The sequence below is a fragment of the Choloepus didactylus genome (assembly GCF_015220235.1).
Source record: "Choloepus didactylus isolate mChoDid1 chromosome 11 unlocalized genomic scaffold, mChoDid1.pri SUPER_11_unloc2, whole genome shotgun sequence".
Classification (NCBI taxonomy): domain Eukaryota; kingdom Metazoa; phylum Chordata; class Mammalia; order Pilosa; family Megalonychidae; genus Choloepus; species Choloepus didactylus.
Window position 1 is genome coordinate 2,604,432 of NW_023637579.1, and position 21,384 is coordinate 2,625,815.

The following is a 21,384-nucleotide window of genomic DNA, read 5'->3' on the forward strand; positions in this document are numbered from 1 at the left end:
CTAGCCACTAATAGCCATGTTTCACAAATGTGAAATAGAGGTGAACCGAGGCACAATCAATAGGGTAGTACAACAGTGTGTGGTGCAATTAACAGCACTGAATTATCTATTTGAATGTGACTAAAAGGGGAAATTTTAGGTTGTATATCTTTACTAAAATAAAAAAAAACTTAAACAAAATCCATGGAACTGCACAACACAACCAGTGAATCCTAAGTTGAACTATGGACCATAGTTAATAGGACAATTATAAAAATGTGCTATCACCAATTGTAACAAATGCACCACACCAATGCAAGGTATTAATATTGGGTGGTTTATGGATATCCTGTATTTTATGCATGATTTTTCTGTAAACCAACAACCTCTCTAATAGAAAAAAATAAAAATTTAAGAAAATGTAAGAAATAGCAAATAAAGAGTAAATTCAATAAACTTGACTGATTGAACAAAAAAGGAGAGGGAGGTTTGACCATCACTCTGTCACACCAGTGGGTACTCTGGGGGAAATACAGGTCTGCTGCCTGTGTTTTGTAGAGAAACCAGAAATCTAGATTTTATGTGAAAGTTCCAGGTTTTAAAATGTTGGCAACTCTCAAATAAAATGCTTTCCTGGCTGGATGCGGTTTCCATACCACCAGTGTTCCACCCTGGGAAGAGTGGCAATTGGTCTCTTGTCTGGGGGTGGGAAGGGAGCCCTAAGCCCATGCTGTGTGTCACCAGATACCAGGGGGGATTTCACACCCATCACTCATTCACCTACTCCTCTGCCCTATAAAGCTGTCATTTTGAAGAAGCTGAGGCAACTAGGCTCAAGCCACTGTCGTAGGGTCACTCAGATAATAAGAAGCAAACAGGATTTGAAGTCAGACCACACTACCCATGTCAGGAATGGGTGCCTGGGCAATCTGGAAATCATTCTGCATCCAAGCAGTATTAGTTCCAATAGCCAAAAGTTGGAAGCAACCCAATTGTCCACCAACAGATGGAAGGATAAACAAGATATGGACTATCCATACAATGGCATATTATTCAGCTGTTAAAAGGAATAGCATACTTGGAATGCAAAGGAGGAATCTTGAAGACATCATGATAATTGAGAGAAGCAGACACCACAGGCCGCATATTGCATGACTCCATTTATGTGAAATGTCCAGAACAGGAAAATCCACAGAGGCAGTAAGTAGATCAGTGATTTATGGTGACTGGAAAAGTTTGGGTAATAGGGAATAACTGGTATAGGGTATGAGGTTTCCTTTTGGGGTGATTAATATGCCATGGAACTAGACAGTGGGAATGGTGTCACAACATGGAGAAGATACTCAATGTTACTAGTGTTAAATTTTATGTTGTGTGTATTTCACCTCATTTGAAAAGAATGACCCCACCCCAAAATTGCTAGCCAGGTTCTGAATTTTCTGAATTCATTCATTCATGTAAAAAATATTTGTATGTGCCAGGCACTGCTGTAGAAACAGCAGGGGACAAAACAAAAAATCTCTATCTTCATGGAATACAAATTCTATAAGGAGGAGAAAACACTAAAGAAAATTTAAAAGAGAAAATCAATACCATATGTTAAACATGGTATGGAATGTGGAAGAAAATGGGACACTTTTCAGAAGAGCAAAAGCACAGCATGATTTTCCTATCAGATATTAAGACTAATTATAAAATGACAGCAATAAAGACTGGTGATATTGGTGCCAAGATAATCAAATAGATCAATTAAGCAGAATAGAAGGTCTACAAATTGACCCTACTGACAGGGAAACTGGGAATGGAATTGGCATCGTCTGCAGTTAGAGCAAGTGGAAGGGGGATGGTAGGAGTTTGGAAAAAGTCAGATTGGCCAAATGACACCTGTTCCCCCAGTTATTATACTGGAGACTTGGGGAGCTTTGATCCCACACAGCCAGTGTCTGCACTTAAGCTGGCCTGGCCCCTGCCAGGCCTGAGTCTCTTTCTTGCTGCAGCAGAATCCCAGCTTCACAGATCTGCACCCCAGCAGTAATAGGCATCTTTCTCCTGGTTCCTTCCTTGGGTGGAGTAGCCACATTGCCCTTCAGAATCACTTTTTTTGGCTCAAATTCCTCCCATAGGTGGGACACTTTTAGGTTCCTATGACCCCCATGGAAAATTTGACCCCATGGAAAAGTTGTGCACCTTAGGTTTATGATAAATGACCAATATTCTGTCCTTGATTTTTATAACAATGAAGAAAATAATCATTTACCGGGAAAGGCATAAAATCTCAATAATTAGGTTATTTGTACCACTTTTTTAAAAAAGGAGTGTTGCTTTCTCATTCTTAAATCAAAATCATAATATATGTAGGGAAGACAATGATGTCTTCAAAGTCCTAGGGCTGAAGGACCCGTGGGATTGTAGAAGATGGCAGCTGCAGTCAGTATTCCCAGAGCCTCTTCCTCCCCAAATCCCACTGACCCTCCTAACTGGAGTGAGGGTAAGCAGTCAAAACCTGGGTGGGGCATTTGGGAAATCAGATCCACTAGGACCTCTGGAGAAAGCAAGGATTGGGGATTTCCTCCCCTTCTGTACTCAGTGGGAGCTCAGAGATCAAGATTGAAGAAACCAACACCCTGGAGTCCTCTGGATTTGGGGAGGTTGAGCCCAGGGACAGCTGTGAACTTCTGCCTAAAATGGTGCTTTTGTCAGTGTTGGATTTACTGTTTGGAGACCTTTGAGCTCTGGAGATTTAATCCAAGCCCCTCAGCTCAGGCATTGGCCTGTTTCTCAGCAGGCATAACTGTGTCATGCAGCCCATGGCTGGGAGCTCTGAGGATGGATGACCACTCTGCTTTTCCTTCTCTCCTGCATCACCCCTGTGCTTCAGCAGCAGCTCTCACACTCCCTGAGGCTATAGATTATCATGTTGTTTCCCACAGGGATGATGTTCTCCTCTCTTCTGGTCTGCATCCTCCTTCTCTGCCCCCCGAAACCTCCCAGCTCTCATTCTTTCAAGATATTGTAGTGGTTAAGATGATAGATTCTGAGTTAGTGACCAAATCCTCCACTCACCATGGCAAAATGGGGCAAACGCTCAACTTTCCTTTATGTGTAAATGTACAATTAGTCATTCCATCTGCCTCATTTCATTGCTTTCATAATTGAAGGAGTTACTACTGCATTCAGATGAGTACCTGGCACATGGTGAAGTCTGTTTTATTCTCTTTCCCCTCCAAAAGTCTCTGACAATTAAACCTCACCAAAGGGTCACAAGTTAGTGGTTGAATTTCAGGTCCTAGTCTAATGGAAAGCATTCTCCGTTGTATTGGATGACCTGGATTGAAGTGGGAGTTCTGACCAAGGAAAAATGAGGAGGTTTGTTTTTGTGATGATGACAGGACAAAAAGTACTTGTTTTTAAGCCTTGTGGTATGTTTAGCTAACAACAAACATGTAACTGAATTCTTAGGAATTGTTACCTTTGATTCCTTAAATAATAAAATCAATAATGTTTGCTACCATGAACTAGTGTTTTTTTGGCTTTTATAAAGGGGATTTATTAGGTTACAAAGTTACAGTCCTAAGGCCATAAAAGTGTCCAAACTCGGGTATCAACAAGAGGATACCTTCACTGAAGCATGGCCAATGGTGTTCAGAACACCTCTGTCAGCTGGGAAGGCACATAACTTGTGTCAGCTGGTCCTTTGCTCCCAGGTTGCATTGCTTTCAGCTTCTGATTCCAGGGGCTTCCTCTCTAAGTATCTGTGGATTCTCACTTAGCTTGTTTGGGGCAAATTCCAGGATTCATCTCTGTGCCAGTTTGAATGTATTATGTCCCCCAGAAAAAGCCACATTCTTTGATGCAATCTTGTGGGGCAGACATATTAGTGAGGATTAAGTTGGAATGTTTGGATTAGGTTGTTTGCATGGAAACGTGCCCCACCCCACTGTGGGTGATGACTCTCATTGGATAATTTCCATGGAGGTGTTAACCCACCCATTCAGGGTGGGTCTAAATTAAATCACTGGAGCCATATAAACAAGCTGACAAACAGAAGGAACTCAATGCATCTGAGAGTGACATTTTGAAGAGGAGCTACAGCCAAGAGGGACACTTTGAAGAATGCACTGGAACTGAGACAGGAGCTTCAATTTACAGAGACATTTTGGAGATGGCCTTTGAAAGCAGACTTTTGCTGCAGAGAAGCTAAGAGAGGACAAATGCCTCAAGAGCAACTAAGAGTGACATTTTTGAGGAACTGAAGCCTAGAGAGGAACATCCTGGGAGAAAGCCATTTTGAAACCACAACTTGGAGCAGACACCAGCCACATGCCTTCCCAGCTAACAGGTTTTCTGGACACCATTGGCCATCCTCCAGTGAAGGTACTCAGTTGTTGATGTGTTACCTTTGACACTTTATGGCCCTAAGACTGTAACTGTGTAACCAAATAAACCCCCATAAAAGCCAATCAATTTCTGGTATTTTACATTCTGGCAGCATTGGCAAATAGTCTCTTAGCAACTTCAAATGTCTGGCTTCAATGGCTGTTTCCAGAATGTGTCTGGGTGTTTTCTCTCTAAACCTCTCTCTTAGCTTCTCTCGTAGTATTTCCCAGGGGGAAGTCTAGATTTCACATCTTTGCTTCTCTCCAAACTGTCTCTCAGCTTTTCCAATCTCCTTCTCTCCCTGAGATCTCTTAAAGGATGCCAGTAAACTAATCAGAAGTCCCACCCTGAATGGGGGTTCACATATCCATGGAAACAACCTAAGCAAAAGATCCCACCCACAATAAGTCTGCACCCACAAGGTTGGATTAAAAGAGCACCGCTTTCCTGGGGTCCGTAACAGTCTCAAATCAGCACAAGATTTAAAATGGAGTTGGGGGTCATTTTGGAGGTGAATCTTTTGCAAGTTGCAGCCAGATTTCACAAACTGCTAATGTATGCAAAGCCTCAATAAAGAACATTGCTCAAAACCCCAAGGACATCCAAATAAAATAAAGCAAACCACAAGATAAAGAACTCATTTAACTATCTAACCTGAGAGAAAATGAGGTGCCCCAAATATTCACAATCACAAGCAACTTATGTAATCTTCTTTAATTTTTAAACTTTATTTATTAAAGAACTAAAAAAATAAAAAAATTTCAAACAAAACCAAAACAAAGAAATAAGAAAAACAGATAACCTAAAATAACTACATTGCTTCCAACATGTTCCTGCCATACACCAAGAATATTATCAAACCAAAACTAAACAAAGGAATAAGAAGAACAAATAATCTAAAATAACTATAATTTTTCCAACATGTTCCTACCATACGCCACAAAAATTAACAAACCATAACCAAAGAAATAAAAAAAAAACAAATAGCCTAAAATAACTACATTGTTTCCAACATGTTCCCAAAATCAACAAACCATGGTCATTCCTGAGCATTCCCATAACATTAAGATTACCCTCCATAGCTTATCTGTTTTTTTTTTTTTTTTTTGGAGAACATTGTTTATTGCTATTACTTGTATGCACATTAGCTGCTCACACAGTCACTGGAAAAGTATGAATCCTAAAAGGATTAGCAGTTGTTAACCAGGCCCCAATGGAGGAAGTGCTATTTCCAGTAAACAGCAGGAGCAGATTAGGAGCACAGCATGTGCAGAAGGATCTCTAAGTGATTGCACGCATCTGGAATCCGAGCTTATCTGTTATTATATTATCATTCCCCCTTCACTAGTTACTGTCTATCACTAGGTACCCTATATTCTACAATATAAAACATTTATATTACATTTTTTACAGAGTTCACATTAGTGGTAACATACAATATCTCCCTTTTTGTGCCTGGCTTATTTCACACAGCATTATGTCTTCAAGGTTCATCCACGTTGTCATATATTTCATGACCTCTTTCCTTCTTACTGTCATGTAGTATTCCATTGTGTGCATATATCACATTTTGTTTATCTACTCATCTGTTGAAGGTTATTGAATTGTTTCCATCACTGGCAAGTGTGAATAATGCTGCTATGAACATCAGTGTGAAAGTATCTGTTTGTGTCCCTGCTTTCAAAACTGGATACACAATGAGAAGTGAAATTGCTGGATCAAAGGGTAACTTGATGTCTAGTTTTCTAAGGAACCACCAGAATGTCTTCCAGAGTGGCTGTGCCATTATACATTCCCACCAACAATGATTAAAGGTTCCAATTTCTCCACATCCTCTTCAGCACTTTAGTTTCCTATTGTTTAATGGCAGCCAATCTAATTAGTGTGAGATGATATCTCATTATGGTCTTAATTTGCATCTACCTAATAGCTAGTGAAGATGAACATTTTTTCGTGTGTTTTTTAGCCATTTGTATTTCTTCTTCAGAGAAATGTCTTTTCATATAGTTTCCCCATTTTATAATTGGGCTGTTTGTACTATTGTCATTGAGTTGTGAGGTTTCTTTATACATGCAATATATCAGTGTTTTATCAGATAAATGGTTTCCAAATAATTTCTCCCATTCAGTTGGCTGCCTCTTCACATTTTTTGACAAATTCCTTTGAGGTACAGAAGCTTTTAATTCTGACAAGTTCCCATTTGTCAATTTTTTTCTTCCATTGGTTGTGCTTTGGGCGTTAGGTCTAAGAAGAGACCTCCTAATACAAGGTCTTGAAGATGTTTCCCTACATTATCCTCTAGGAGTTTTATGGTACTGTCTCTTATATTGAGGTCTTTGATCTACTTTGAGTTAATTTTTGTATAGGGTGTGAGGTAGGGTTCCTCTTTCATTCTTTGGATATGTATATCCAGTTCTCTCATTCCCATTTGTTGAAGAGACTGCTATGTCCCAGTTTAGTGTGTTTGGAGGCCTTACCAAAATCAGTTGAGCATAGATCTAGGGGTCTGTTTCAAAATTCTCAATTTGGTTCCATTGATTGATATGTCTATCTTGGTGCCAATACCATGCTGTTTTGTCTACTATGGCTTTATGATAAGCGTCAAAGACAGGAAGTATAATTCCTCCCACTTTTTCTTTTTTAGAATGTTTTTAGCAATTCAGGGCATCTTCCCCTTCCAGATAAATTTGATTAATAGCTTTTCCAAATCTACAAAGTAGGTTGCTCAAAGTTGCATTGAAATTGCATTGAATCTGTAGGTGAGTTTGGGTAGAATTGACATGATAAAAACATTTAAGCTTCCCATCCATGAACATGGAATATTTTTCCACCTTTTTTGGTCCCCTTCTATTTCTTCAAGTAAAGCTATGTAATTTTATATGTATAAGTCTTTTACATCCTTGGTTAAGTTTATTCCTAACTACCTGATTTTTTTAGTTGCTATTGAGAATGGAATCTTTTTCTTGAGTGTTTCTTCAGTTAGGTCATTTCTGGTGTATAGGAACATTAATGATTTATGTGCAAGAATCTTGTATCCCACTACTTTGCTAAATTTGTGTATTATTCAAGTAGTTGTGTCATTGATTTATCAGAGTTTTCCAAATATAAGATCATAGCATCCACAAATAATGATAGTTTTACTTCTTCCTTTCCAGTTTGGATGCCTTTTATTTCTTTGTCTTGCCAGATTGCTCTGACTAGCACTTCTAGCATGATGTTGAACAACAGTGGTGACAGCAGGCATCCTTGTCTCATTCCTGATCTTAGAGGGAAGGCTTTCAGTCTCTCATCATTAAGTACAATGCTGGCTGTGGGCTTTTCATATATGCTGTTTATCATTTTAAGGAAATTTCCTTAAATCCCTACCTTTTGATGTGTTTTTATCAAAAAAGGATTATGGATTTTGTTGAATGCTTTTTTAGTCTCTATTGAGATGATCATTTGTTTTTTCCCTTTTGGTTTGTTAATATGTTGTATTAAACTGATTGATTTTCTAATGTTGAATCATCCTTGTGTGCCTGGAATGAACTCCATTTGGTCATGGTGAATAATTTTTTAATGTGTCTTTGGATTAGATTTGCAAGCATTTGGTTGAGAATTTTTTCATCTGTATTCATGAGAGAGATTGACCTGCAGTTTTCCTTTCTTGTAGCATCTTCATAAAATGAGTTAGGTAGTGTTCCATTTTCTTCAATGTTTTTAAAGAGTGTAAGTATGATTGTTGTCAGTTCTTTTTGGAAAGTTTCATAGAATTCCCCTGTGAAGCCATCTCACCCTGGGCTTTTGTTTGTGGGAAGGTTTTTGATGACTGATTGGATGTCTTTGTTGTGATTAGTTTGTTGAGGTCTTCTATTCTTTTCTGTTCAGGCTTTGTTGTTCATGTGTTTCCAGGAAATTGTGCATTTCCTCTAAATTATCTGGTTTGTTGGCATACAGTTGTTCATGGTATCCTCTTCATTTTTTTTTTACTTTCTTTGTGATCTGCAGTAATGTCTCCTCTCTTATTTCTTATTTTGTTTATTTGGGTCTTCTCTCATTTTATTTTTCTCATTCTAGCTAAGGGCTTCCCAATCTTGTTGATATCAAAGAACCAACTTTTTGTTATTCTCTCTATTATCTTTGTTGTTGTTGTTCTGCTGTAATCCTTGTTATTTCTTTTATTCCACTTCATTTATGATTAGTTTGCTGTTCATTTTCTAGCTACTTCATTTTGATTTTAGCTCTCTTGATTTAGCTCTTTATTCCTTTTTAATGTGTGCATTTAGAGCTATAAATTTTTCCCTCACTAACACCTTCACTGTATCTCATAAGTTTTGATTTGTTATGGTCTCATTTTCATTCTTCTCTGGGTATTTAGTTATTTCTCTTGCAATTTCTTCTTTAACACACTGATTGTTTAAGCATGTGTTGTTTAACCTCCAGATATTTGTGAATGTGCTAGATCATTGATGGTTGTTCTAGTTTGCTAATGCTGTGGAATGCAAAACACCAGAGATGGATTGGCTTTTATAAAAAGGGGGTTTATTTGGCTATACAGTTACAGTCTTAAGGCCATAAAGTGTCCAAGGTAACACATCAGTAATCAGGTACCTTCACTGGAGGATGGCAAATGATGTCCGGAAAAGCTCTGTTAGCTGGGAAGGCATCTGCTCCAAAGTTCTGCTTTCAAAATGGCTTTCTCCCAGAACATTCCTCTCTAGTAAGCTTGCTTCTCTTTGAAATGTCACTCACAGCTGCACTGAGTTCCTTCTCTTTGAGTCAGCTCATTTATATGGCTCCACTGATCAAGGCCCACCCTGAATGGGTGGGGCCATGCCTCCATGGGAATATCTCATCAGAGTCATCACCCACAGCTGGGTTGGGCACATTCCAAGCAAATCTAATCAGCACCAAAACGTCTGCCCACACAAGATTACATCAACTATAATGGCATTTGGGGGACATAATACATTCAAACTGGCACATTCCACCCCCTGGACCCCAAAATGACATTATCTTTCCAAGTACAAAATACATTCATTCTATCACAATATCACAAAAACTTAAATCATTTCAGTAAAAGTTAAGTACAAGATCCCATCAAAATCAAATATAGGTGTGGTCAGTCCTAAGGCATACTTTTCCTTTAGCTTTGGATCTGTGGACTTAGAACAAGTTATGTGCTTCCAATATACAAAGGAGAGACATTCATAGGATAAACATTCCCATTGCCATAAGGAAAAACTGAAAAGAAAACAGGGTTCACAGGACCAAAACAGTTCCTAAAACAGGCAGGACAAACTCCATTAGATTTCAAAGTCTGAGAGTCATTTACAGAACGATGTTGCATCCTTGGGGCTTGAGAGAGCAGGAGTCTAACCCTTCCTAAGGGCCTTTCTGGTAGCCCTTTCCTCCCTAAATGCTTAGGTAAGTGCTCCAACATATCCACACATTGGGGAGACCACCTTCTTGGCCCCACCCTCCTCAAACATTGGGGCAGCTCCCGGATTCCCTTCCATCTCTGGGGCACACGCTCAACCCCTTCAGAACAGTGTGGTGGCAGTCAGGCTCTCCCCAATTCCCTGGAAATGTGCTCCACCCTCTTTGGGACTTGGGGTGGCAGAACATTTCCTGAGCATAGAGGCAGAAGTCCTGCCCTCGACCTCCAGGGCAAACTCACCCTTTCCATGTATGTGGGCTGTTCTGCTCTCCCAGCCCGAGTCCTCTTGACTCCAGACCTCAACCTCCATGGCTCTGTCTTTGAATAAATTTTTCCTTCAGTTTCTTCCTTGTCTGTCTCCTCCAGTCCAGACTGGCAATGGCTCTGTCTATAAAGATCTCAGAAAAATTCTGTTGGCTTCACATGAAGCATGTAGGGGTCAAAGCCATCAGACAATAGGACTTTCCACAAATCCTTTCTGGATAATTCCATCTCCAATCTTGGCTTGTACTGAAATGGCAGCTGGGTTCCATGTTTGGTTACATCCTCACATTGGGCTGTAGCTTCTGGGATTCCACCCCCTGGAAGCTCATAATTTTCCAAGCCATCAGCTTCTGGTCTCCTTGAACCCAAGAGTTCAGTTCTAAGTTTATCTCTCTCCACTCACATTTTACTATAAGCTGCAAGAAGAAGTCAGGTTACATCCTCCACATGTAGTCTGGAGATCTCCTCAGCCAAGTATTCCAGGTTGTCACTTTCAAATTCTTCCTTCCATCTGACACGAGGATTCAATTTTGCCAAATTCTCTGCCGCTTTAAAACAAGGATCACCTTTCTTCCAGTTTACAACAACACATTCATCATTTCTGTTCAAGGCCTTGTCAGAAGTATCTTTAGAGTCCATATTTCCACAGTCTCTTCAAAGCAGTTTAGGCCTTTTCTATCAAGCTCCTCACAGTTATTCCAGAATCTTCCCCTTATCCATTTGAAAAGCCATTCCAACATGTTTGGTATTTGCAAACTCAGCAGCAAAAGCACCCCACTTCTCTGGTACCAAAATCTGTTCTAGTTTGCTAATGCTGCCGGAATGCAAAACACCAAAGTTGGATTGGCTTTTACAAAAGGGGGTTTATTTGGTTACACAGTTACAGTCTTAAGGCCATAAAGTATCCAAGTAACACATCAGCAATCAGGTACCTTCACTGGAAGATAGTCAATGGCGTCTGGAAAACCTCTGTTAGCTGGGAAGGCACATGACTGGCATCTGCTCCAAAGTTCTGGTTTCAAAATGGCTTTCTCCCAGGACGTTCCTCTCTAGCAAGCTTGCTCCTCTTCAGAATGTCACTCACAGCTGCACTGAGTTCCTTCTCTTTGAGTCAGCTCATTTATATGGCTCCAGTGATCAAGACCCATCCTGAATGGGTGGTGCCATGCCTCCATGGGAATATCTTATAAGAGTCATCACCCACAGCTGGGTGGGGCACATTCCAAGCAAATCTAATCAGAACCAAAACGTCTGCCCACACAAGATTACATCAAAGATAATGGCATTTGGGGGACATAATCCATTCCAACTGGCACAATGGTTATTTACTTCTAGTTGTATTCCACTGTGATCAGAGACTGTGCTTTGAATAATTTCATTCTTTTGAAATTTATTGAGACATCTTTTATGCCACAGCATATGATCTATCCTAGAGAATGTTCTATGAGCACTAGTGTATAATGTGTATCTTGGTAATTTGGAATATAATGCTCTATTTACATTTGTTAAGTCAAAATCTTTTACCACATTCTTTAGTTTTTCAATTTCCTAATTGGTCCTCTGTCTGGTTGATCTATGTATAAGAGAGAGTAATGTATTGAAGTCTCCCAGAATTATTGTGGAAACATTTATTGCTTCCTTCAGTTTTGCCAATGTTTGGCTCATGTACTTTGGTGCACCTTGATTGGGTGCATAGACATTTATGATTGCTATTTCTTGTTGAATTGTCCCATTTATTAGTGTATATGGTGTCCTTCTTTGTCTCTTATGACATCCTTGCATTTAAAGTCTATTTTATCTGAGATTAAAATTGCTACACCTGCTTTCTTTTGGCTGTAGCTTGCATGGAATATATTTTTTCCATCCTTTCACTTTGAATTTGTTTGTGTCTATGGGTCTAAGATGAGTTTTTTATAGGCAACATATTGATGGTTCATATTTTTAATTGATTCTGCTTATCTATATCTTTTAATTGGGGAGTTTAACCCATTCATATTCAATGTTATTACTGTGAAGGCAGTTCTTGAATCAGCCATCATATCCTTTGTTTTTTATTTGTCAGGTCTATTTTTTATTCTATTTCCTTTAATGTACCCTTACTAAAACTCTTTAGTTCTGTGCCCTTCTCCAGAGCTCTCACTCCTTTCTTTTTTTCCTCAGCTGATAGGGCTCCCTATAGTTTTTCTTGTAGGGATGGTCTCTTGTTAGCTAATTGTCTCAGCATTTGTTTGTGAAAAATTAAAGCTCTCCCTCAAATTTGAAGGAGAGCTTTGCTGGATAAAGAATTCTTGGTTGGCAATTTTTCTCTTTCACAATTTTTAATACATCATGCCACTGCCTTCTTACCTCCATAGTGACCACTGAGTAGTCACTACTTAGTCTTATGTTTTTTCCTTGCATGTGGTGAATCGCTTCTTTCTTGCTGCTTTCTGAACTCTCTCATTCTCTTCTGCATTTAACATTCTAATCAGAATATGAGATTGATATCATGGATAATATCAACATGTGTTTTTCTTCACAGTGACAGAACCCCTCTCCACTATCTTCAGCAGCCAGTTTGGCCACCATGTGATGGTGATAGTTGGGGGGCAGCTCTTGAGCTTGGGCATGGTCTTGGCCACTTTTGCCCAGGCCATTTACCACCTGTACATCACCATCAAGCTCATCTCTAGTTTGGGATATTGCTTTAGCTTTCTCCCAACTGTAACCATCCTATCCCAGTATTTTGACAAAAGACACTCTGTGGTTCCTGCAGCTGCTTCTACAGGGCAGTGTTTTGCTGTGTTTGTTTTTGCACCAGCAATCACAGCTCTGAAGAACATAGGCTGGAGACACAGCCTCCTCTCTGTGGGCCTACTACAGTTGAATATTGTTGTCTATGGAACACTGCTGAGACCAATTATTATCCAAGCATCAAGGTCACCCAATATAAGCACACACAAAAATCAGAAAGAAGTGCAAAATATGCTTGATAATGAGAAAATATGCATGTCAATAAACTCCATTGACTCAGGAGTGAAAATAGCTCCCTCATCTAAAATGTACATCTTCATGCTAACATGGAACTGGAGCTGCAGGCTGACATGCAGCAGATACTCAGGAAGAACAGCTGCAAGCAAAGCATTAAGAGAGCTCTATTGTTGGACCTCTCAGTTTTGAAAGAGAAAAGTTTTATTTGTCACACATTATTTGGTGTCATTGCTATGCTAGGCTTCTTTTCACTTTCCTTTGAGCATTAGCCTGGGTATTGAACAGGACCACGCTGCTTTATCTTATCTGCAATGGTGATTGCAGAAGTTTTGGGGAGATTTGGAGCCAGTGTTGCCCTCAAAAGAGAGCCCACTGATAAGATCTGCATAGAGCTCATCTGTGTCATCTTGTTGACTGTCTCTGCCTTTAATCTTGCTACAGAATTCTGGGATCTTACATCATGTAGCATATTTTTTGGTTAAATGGTTGGGACAGTAGGAGGCACCCATCTCCCACTGCTAGGGGAAGATGATGTGGTAGGAATTCAGATGTGTTTTGCAGCTGGAGTCTATGTCTTCATGGAGAGTGTATCAGCACTGGCTGGACCACCCTGGCAGGTCTGCTGGTTGACCCAAGTAAATGGACAGCAGAGCCTTCTACTGCACAGCCAGCATGGACCTGGCAGCCATGTGCCTTGCCCTTGTGAGACCAAAGAAAAAGGGACTGTGCCAGTGTCATTGTTGAGCTGAAACCAGGGCAGAGAGTCTTTGTAGGGAAGCTTTACAAGACCTCCCTGAAGACTTTCTTGAAATGGATCTTGGGAAAAATGAGCACAGAGTTTGCATGAAAATGGAGCCTGAGTGATGTACTTTGGTATAACATCAGTGACTATGACTATGTTGGCTGGTGGGGAGGAGGGGGTGATATGGGATGGGGGAGAGAAGGTAGAGGAGCGCCTCTCTACTCCACTTTCAGCTACATTGAAAGGGAATGAATTTGGAGACAACTCCACAACATCGTTTTTTCTTTTGTTTTCCTTTTTGTTTTCTTAAGCCAAAATGAAATAACCAAATACTTGTCCTTATATAAATCTGGTTGTATTCAGTAACAATACCAAGATACATAGAAGGACACTTTGGTTCACATTACAGTTTTAGAACTGTGACCTGAATTGGCAAAGTGGTTTTAAGAGTTCTCATATGTGATAAATTACTTTTTTATAAAACATTTAGCCCAGGTCATCAAAATGAAATTGTTCATTCAAAAAGTCTTAAATCATTTCTGAGGTTTCTAATTTTAAAAAATAAGTGAATAAACTGTTTAAAACCCATTAAAACAAATACTGCAGTTCCCATTAACAAATTATGGCCTCTTAATTTTCCATGTATTGCATGGAGATGAAGTATGGTTTAAGAACAAACATTTGACTAATGAACAAAAATTTTAAAATATGCATGTATGACTTGAACTTCATAAATGTAAAGATTGCCAGCTATTTTTATGGCCAGTCTTTACCACAAGAGTTTCTATACAAAACAACAGAGAATGGCATTCAAAAATGTGTTTCCTGTTGCTTTTAATTATTCAGAAATATGTGATTGTAGTATCTCTAATTTAAACCACTATTTATTACTAAGTTATTCTAGGAGAGGAATAATGTAATCAAAAGAAATAAAATCTGAGAATACAGAACATCTTTACTGCCTTTCTGCAGTACTCTGAATGCCTCAAAGAAGGCTTCTTGCTCTTGCAAAATTACTTTCCTAGAAGGCCAAATTATAATGACTTTAATATGTTTCAAGGCAAAGACTGTTATTTAAAGGGAACAAAATAATGACTAGCAAACTGCCTTAGTTTTTAGAAATATTTTTTATCACCTAAAAATGTTCAAGAACCATTTTTGACCAGAATTATATTTCATGGAATTGTGGAAGCATTTCTGAATTTTTTCTTTAAACATCCAGCTATTGAAGCCTGTCTGCTATTTCATGTGGGTAGCAGAGACATTTAATTTATCATCATGAGTAATAACATATGATTTTATATTCTATGTAAAACATGACTTGATTGATCTAAGTTGCCATAGGCATCAGACAACTGGTCACTTGCTTGTGTGCAGTTACACTACATGTATACTATTTCTCATTTAAACATCTTTCTGCCAGGAGGGCAAGTGTGAAGACAACAGAGAGGTGCTGCTTACTCACTTCTTTGTACTGAATCTCACCTTACAGGTGATAGTCAGTACTCACTGCACCATACTTTCTCATTTTTACTGTTAATTTATGACAACTCAGGGGGAAAAATATAAAGAAGCCTAGTTTGGTTACAGGTACACACAAGCTTGACTATTTCTCTGCACTGAAATCAGAGTGGCATAGTTTTTCACCTGCTACATTTTATAGAGTTTTTTATCAACCATAGGTATAGGACAATCTAAAACTGGGGAGGGAGGGGATGAAAGGACAAAGTGCTGTCAAAATCAGGCAAACCTAAAACAAGGTGGATGTAGCAAATCTTCTATTGCCACTTGGGAAGGACTTTGAGCTTTTGATAGTTTTTCAGAATTACTTGACTTCAGAACTTTAAAATGTATTTTTTACTATGAATGTTCAACATAATTTAATATTTATCACTGATTTTTGAGGGATCTGCTCTATGTCCACTGTGTACACTGCATGAACAGAAATGTATGGCAATTTCAGTATGCCATAATCAAGATTTTGAATCTTTGGAAGAAAATAAAAATAAGATTGCTGATTTTTTCTGTATTGGTGACATTCTGGTACTTCTATATTTGCAATAAGTTTATGGCTTTTTTATTTAAAAGAGACTGATTTTCTTCTGCTGTAAATTTTTTTAACTGAATTATTATCTTATCAGCATTCTTTGATTCCGTTAAAGTTATAAGAAGCCTGAGAAAACACTTTTGTAAACACTTTTCCCTTCTGTGAAATCTGCAGTCTTTTAATCCAACTAGAGACACATAAAGATTTCTAACAGAAAAAAAAAAAAGTCATGACACTTTCATTTGTAGCCATCGAACCTAATACCGCATCTTGTTTATATTGACTATTTATGGCAGATATGCTTGCACTACTTCAGTCAATGGTGGGAAATTTTTTATGAATGAAACTTGAACTACAGAGAAAAAAAAACATCTAAGGTCAGAGTGAGATGAAAGCAATCCACTTCCTTCCTGGAAGTTTTTGGGAGAGTCATAAAAAGTTTATGGAGATTTAAATTTATGGAGAGCAATACAAAATTTATTATAAATAATATATGTTTCAATTTCACGTGGTACATATTGGGAGTAATGGGAATGGGAAGAAAAGTTTTGAAAGAGACAGATAAGAGAAAAATAGAAAACAGGGAGATGACAAGGTGGAAGAGTCAGAAACTTAGAAATTAATTAACAACAAATAATAATTGAACACCACACCTGTTTAAATAATTCCCAGAAACATATGGCCTCTTAGAATTAAATAACTTATTTTAGAGGTGGGATTTCAGGCCCACTGATGATACAGTAGTTGAGGTGTTTTTGACAGGGGAGTTTGGGGACTCTCAAATCTCTCAAAAAAATTACACAGTTTCATTATTAACTCCTTAAGTGAAAAGTTCTCAGCATACAACACACTTATGGAATATTTTTAACAAATGGAAAGGGCCACATGTCAGATCTTCATCTTCTGCAGAACCTCCAGATCCTCTCCAGGAGTCTTCTCAGAGCTCCCTTCACATCCTTATTCCTCAGGGTGTAGATGAAGGGATTGAGGGTGGGGGTGATGATGGAATAGAAGAGGGAGATAAACTTACCCTGCTCTTGGGAGTAGCTGGAAGGGGGCTGCAGGTACATGTAGATGGCAGGGAGGTAGAAAAGGGAGACCACTATCAGATGGGAAGAACAGGTGCCAAAGGCCTTGTGCCACCCTTTGGAAGTCTGGATCCTGAGCACCGCACGGGCAATGAAGCAGTAGGAGAGGAGGATGAAAGCGAGGGGAACCAGCACAAAGAAAGCCACCAACACGGCCAGTGTGTCATCATTCACAGTTGTATCAGCACATGACAGCTTGATCATGGCTGGCACCTCACAGAAGAAGTTGTTTAGCAATTGTCGCCCACAGAAAGGCAACTGCACTGTCAAGACTACTTGGACAAGGGAGTTGCCAAAGCCACTGACCCAGGCTGTAGCTACCAGCTTCTGGCAGAGAACACGGTGCATGATGACAGTGTACCTGAGAGGCTCACAGATGGCCACGTAGCGGTCCAGGGCCATGGTGGCCAAGATGATGCACTCAGTGCAGCCCAACCAATGGAAAATTGCATACTGCACTGTGCAGCCCCCATAGCTGATGGTCTTCTTAGAGCTGCCCATGTTGACCAGCATCTGTGGGACTGTTGTCGTGGTGTAGCAGAGGTCCAGGAAGGACAGGTGGCTGAGGAAGATGTACATGGGGCTATAGAGCTGGGAATCCAGCCAGGACACCAAGATGATGGCAATGTTGCCCAAAATGGCCAGAGTGTAGGACACCAGGAGGACCACAAAGAGAGGGGGTTCCAGCCATGGCCTGTCAGAGACACCCAGAAGGATGAAGTTTTTAGGCAGATCCCCCAAGAAACTCTGGTTTTCACTGCTCATGCTGATGCCTTTTCTGGCACCTGTGATGAGTCAGAAAAGTCAGTGTGGATAAAACCTGAGCAGAGGAATCAGTTATCTTCCTTACACCCATGTTCATGCTGTCTTACACAGCTTACATCTGTCTGGTCTTCTTTACCTCTGTAGAGTCACCTGGATGTGGAAGACTCAGGAAATCTGCATAGGTGTCCATGCTTTACCTCCTGCTCCTGTGACCTTGACTATGTCATTTGATCCTCCTGAACTTCAATTTCTGCATCTGTAACATGGAGAGAAAGTACCTGCTGTAACTGTTGAGACTAGAGGAAGAGAAAGGAGCATTAATTATATCTTTTCCCCCAATTTGGTCAAAGCCTGTCATAGTTCCCTTCTCCATTAGAATGTTTGACTTCTTTCTACAAACACAGTAAAAGCATTGTCTACTTTCTCAGGGTCTCTCATTTTTTCTTTTGCGTATGGTTGTGGGAGGTGACATAAAGCAAGTTAATAGCTTTGTAAACAGGGAAGAGCTTTATTGATGTAATTGCATGCTGCTTATCTCCTAAGGTGTAAATCTAGCCCCATCACCATGAGAAGGTGCTCCCTGGATTTCTGGATCACACCTATCTCTCTCTTCATAACCTGTCACACACAGGCAGCTCTAGGACCCACTTTGACAAATAACAATCACTGTACAATTCAAGATTCTCCAAGTCCCTTGAATGGAGGGGCCAATTCCCATCATCTTCACCTTAGCCCCTGCCTTGGTCATGACACCTAATGAGACCCATGAGCCTAGAATTTTAGCCACCAGTGGAAAGATCTTGATCAGTATAAGAAATGCTGTCCCTAGAATCCTCTACTAAAATATCACTCTGCCTCTAGAGCTAATATTTTTCTGTCAGTTCAAGTGACATTTGAATTCCCTTTACAACTTCTTTGCTAAGAACTGTGCCCTCTTGGTAAAAGAAAACACAGCCTATTTGATTTCTGGACGCCATCATTGGTAGAAAAGCAAGTAGGTTTGCCATGTGAAGATTCACAGGGACTTTTCACTGAGCTTCATAGGCCTCAGCCTCCTACTCTCTCCTTGGCACTGTTCACCATGCAGTGAATGTAGAGATTATGATTCAGCCCCAAAGTCATGATGGGGATGGTATGGTTCATGATAGGACTGACAATAAAGTAAATTTGTATGCAGGTCATTTATAAAAGATTCATTTTTATCACTTTATTTGTTGCTTTATGCATCAACTATAATAATTATGGAGATCTTTTTAGTTTAGATTATGCAACAACTCCTCTCCCTGGTCCTATATTCTAATGAACTCTGAAAGGAACTGAAGCCCAGGGTTTAAATTGATAATAAGTGCAAATTTCCTTTCCTCCTACTATTGTTTCTCAATTCCATACTATTTGCTATAAAGTTCACTGCATTCTCTCAGAACACCCAATTATGGAATTTCTCCCACAAATCCATTAGAACACCCCCCTCCAGCCTCAGGACAAACCTCATAGAATAAATCATATTTCCAAGGAGAACTCAGAACACTGGTTTTGATTCAATGAATTGTGGCAGGGGAAGGAAAGTCAGCTTCGTTCACTTTTTAGGTTGAAAAGGAATTACATCATTTCCCTTTCTTCTCTGTGTTAGGTTTCTGATCCCAAAATTTCTTTCCTAAAGTGGGGAAGAAAGGGAGGATTTACAGGGATAGTGAAGGGAGAAACAAAAGGATGGAGGATGCAAGAAATATAGAGGGATAGAGATATGCAACATTGAATAATCAATAAAATCTTTTAAGCATTCCTTTATGTGCCAGGGACTGTGATAATAAACTTTGTGTATTTATCTTACTTAGTTCTTTAACAACCCAGTAAGGTAGACATTTTAACTTCCATTTTACTGTTGAGCAAAGAGTGGCTCTGAAAGATTAATTAGTCTGCTTTAGTTTTATTTGCAGAGCAGTTAGTGGTAAAGGCAGGACTGAAATATCTTACTCTTATACTCTATTCTCTCTAGCATAGTGCTTTTTATTTTAAGGATCAGAAAGAGCCCATGGGTCTCAAACCCCAGCTGGGATTGCTGACATTGAAGTAACTGCTAAATCTAAAGCTGACCTAGCACTGTGCTTTTTGAAGAAGCATTTGGTGAACAGGAAAGCAGCAAGAGCATCTCACAGCAAGAACATTATCTGAGAGCAGAGGATGCTGGAGAAGAGGGATGAGGGAGAGCTATGTCAAGGGAGGGAAAGAGGCAAGGAGAGTGTTCCAAAGGGGTCTCAGAAAGAGACACTTTTTGCATTACTAGTTCAAAGTATGGCTCACACAGATGGCTTCTCCACTGCAAAGCCAGGTATCATCCCAGCCTGAGGTTCTCATCCTGTATCTGATGCCCTGTAGTCCAGCTCTTTCCACTTAGGGTTCTCTCTGGGTCCCACCTCTGCATCCTGTTGGTTTCCATTATGGCCTTTTTCCCTCCTCTTACCACCTGAAGGGAGGTGCTGAGCAAGGTGCAGGCTTTGCTTCCCTGGTGAGCACAGTGATCTCCACATCTGCTACCCCTAACTTTAGCAGGATTCTCCCTTTTCCCTCTTCTCACCACCTGATGGGAAGTGCTGTCCAAGGTGCTGACTTTGCTTTCTTAGCTGCGCTCAGTGAACTCCGAGCCTGCCAGGGTTAATTTTAGCAGGATTCTCCTTTTTTCGCTCCTCTCACCACCTGACGGGAGGTGCTGTCCAAGGTGCTTGCTTTGCTTCCCTGGTGAGGACAGTGATCTCCGCACATCTCCGATTACCTTTAGCAGAATTTTCCCAGCCTGTGTCTCCAGCTGCGTGCTTGAATCCCCTTTTTGACATTGTTAACAGAGCTATTGTAAATTTAATCTATCATCCACTCCCCCCACAGTGTCAATCAGCTCCTCCCAGTTTATGACTGTTACCTGATTCAACATGTTCAGGTTATTTCAAATAACAGTCTACTCCCCATTTACCATGGTTCATCAATGACCTTTTCATATGTTGTCTCTCCATGCACAATGTCAGAGACACGTGCTTTCTATATGTTCCCATGTGGTTCCAGGACTGCTGTTGGAGCTGTCATGTCCCTGTAGGCATCTCTTCCCTATTCAAACTATCATTCGGATACCTGATGAAGTCTTCTTCCTAAGGCTGGGGTCTTAATAGCAATTTAAAACTTCCAATTACTTAGAAAGTAGGAACACATCTCCTTAAATTAGTACCTGCCCCAGGGCAGGGACTGCAACTTCACATGGGCTCCCTGTAGTTTCTTCTGAGAATTTCCATATCCCTTTACCTTAGAGACAGTACAGAGTGTTTTAAAGTCTGTACCTCCACCACTTGCAGGTTTCCACTTGCAGGCAAGACTGGGAACTCTTGATACACTTATGATATAGATCCCTTAAGTGACATATAACCTTATATCTATCATATCTATCTATCTAATCTATCTATCTATCTAATCTATCTACATCTATCATCTATCATCTCTCTCTCTTTATCTATATACCTATAATTATATCATTTAATTTATGTCTTTATATCTATCTCTATATCTATTTATCTAATCTACCTCTTTGCATGTATCTATATATCTGTAACCATATCATTCTATCTAAACAATTTACCTCTATGTATTTAATCTCCCTTTACTTATATGTCTATAACTGTAACATTCTGTCATATGTATTTATCTCTGTTTATATCAGTAACTATATCTCTCTTTTTATGTATATATTTGT

General features: G+C 39.7%; 2 protein-coding genes and 1 pseudogene across 2 annotated transcripts in view; 2 read left to right on the plus strand and 1 right to left on the minus strand.

Moving 5' to 3' along the window:
* The window catches only part of LOC119524586 (zinc finger protein 596-like), a 1,058,357-nt gene that overhangs the window by 390,463 nt on the left and 646,510 nt on the right, over nucleotides 1-21,384 (plus strand). The window lies entirely within an intron of this gene.
* LOC119524517 lies at nucleotides 7,047-13,873 on the plus strand (annotated as a pseudogene).
* On the minus strand, nucleotides 16,695-17,651 carry LOC119524589 (olfactory receptor 2B11). The gene has a single exon (XM_037823313.1). It carries the CDS (start codon nucleotides 17,649-17,651, stop codon nucleotides 16,695-16,697), a length of 957 nt encoding a protein of 318 aa, XP_037679241.1.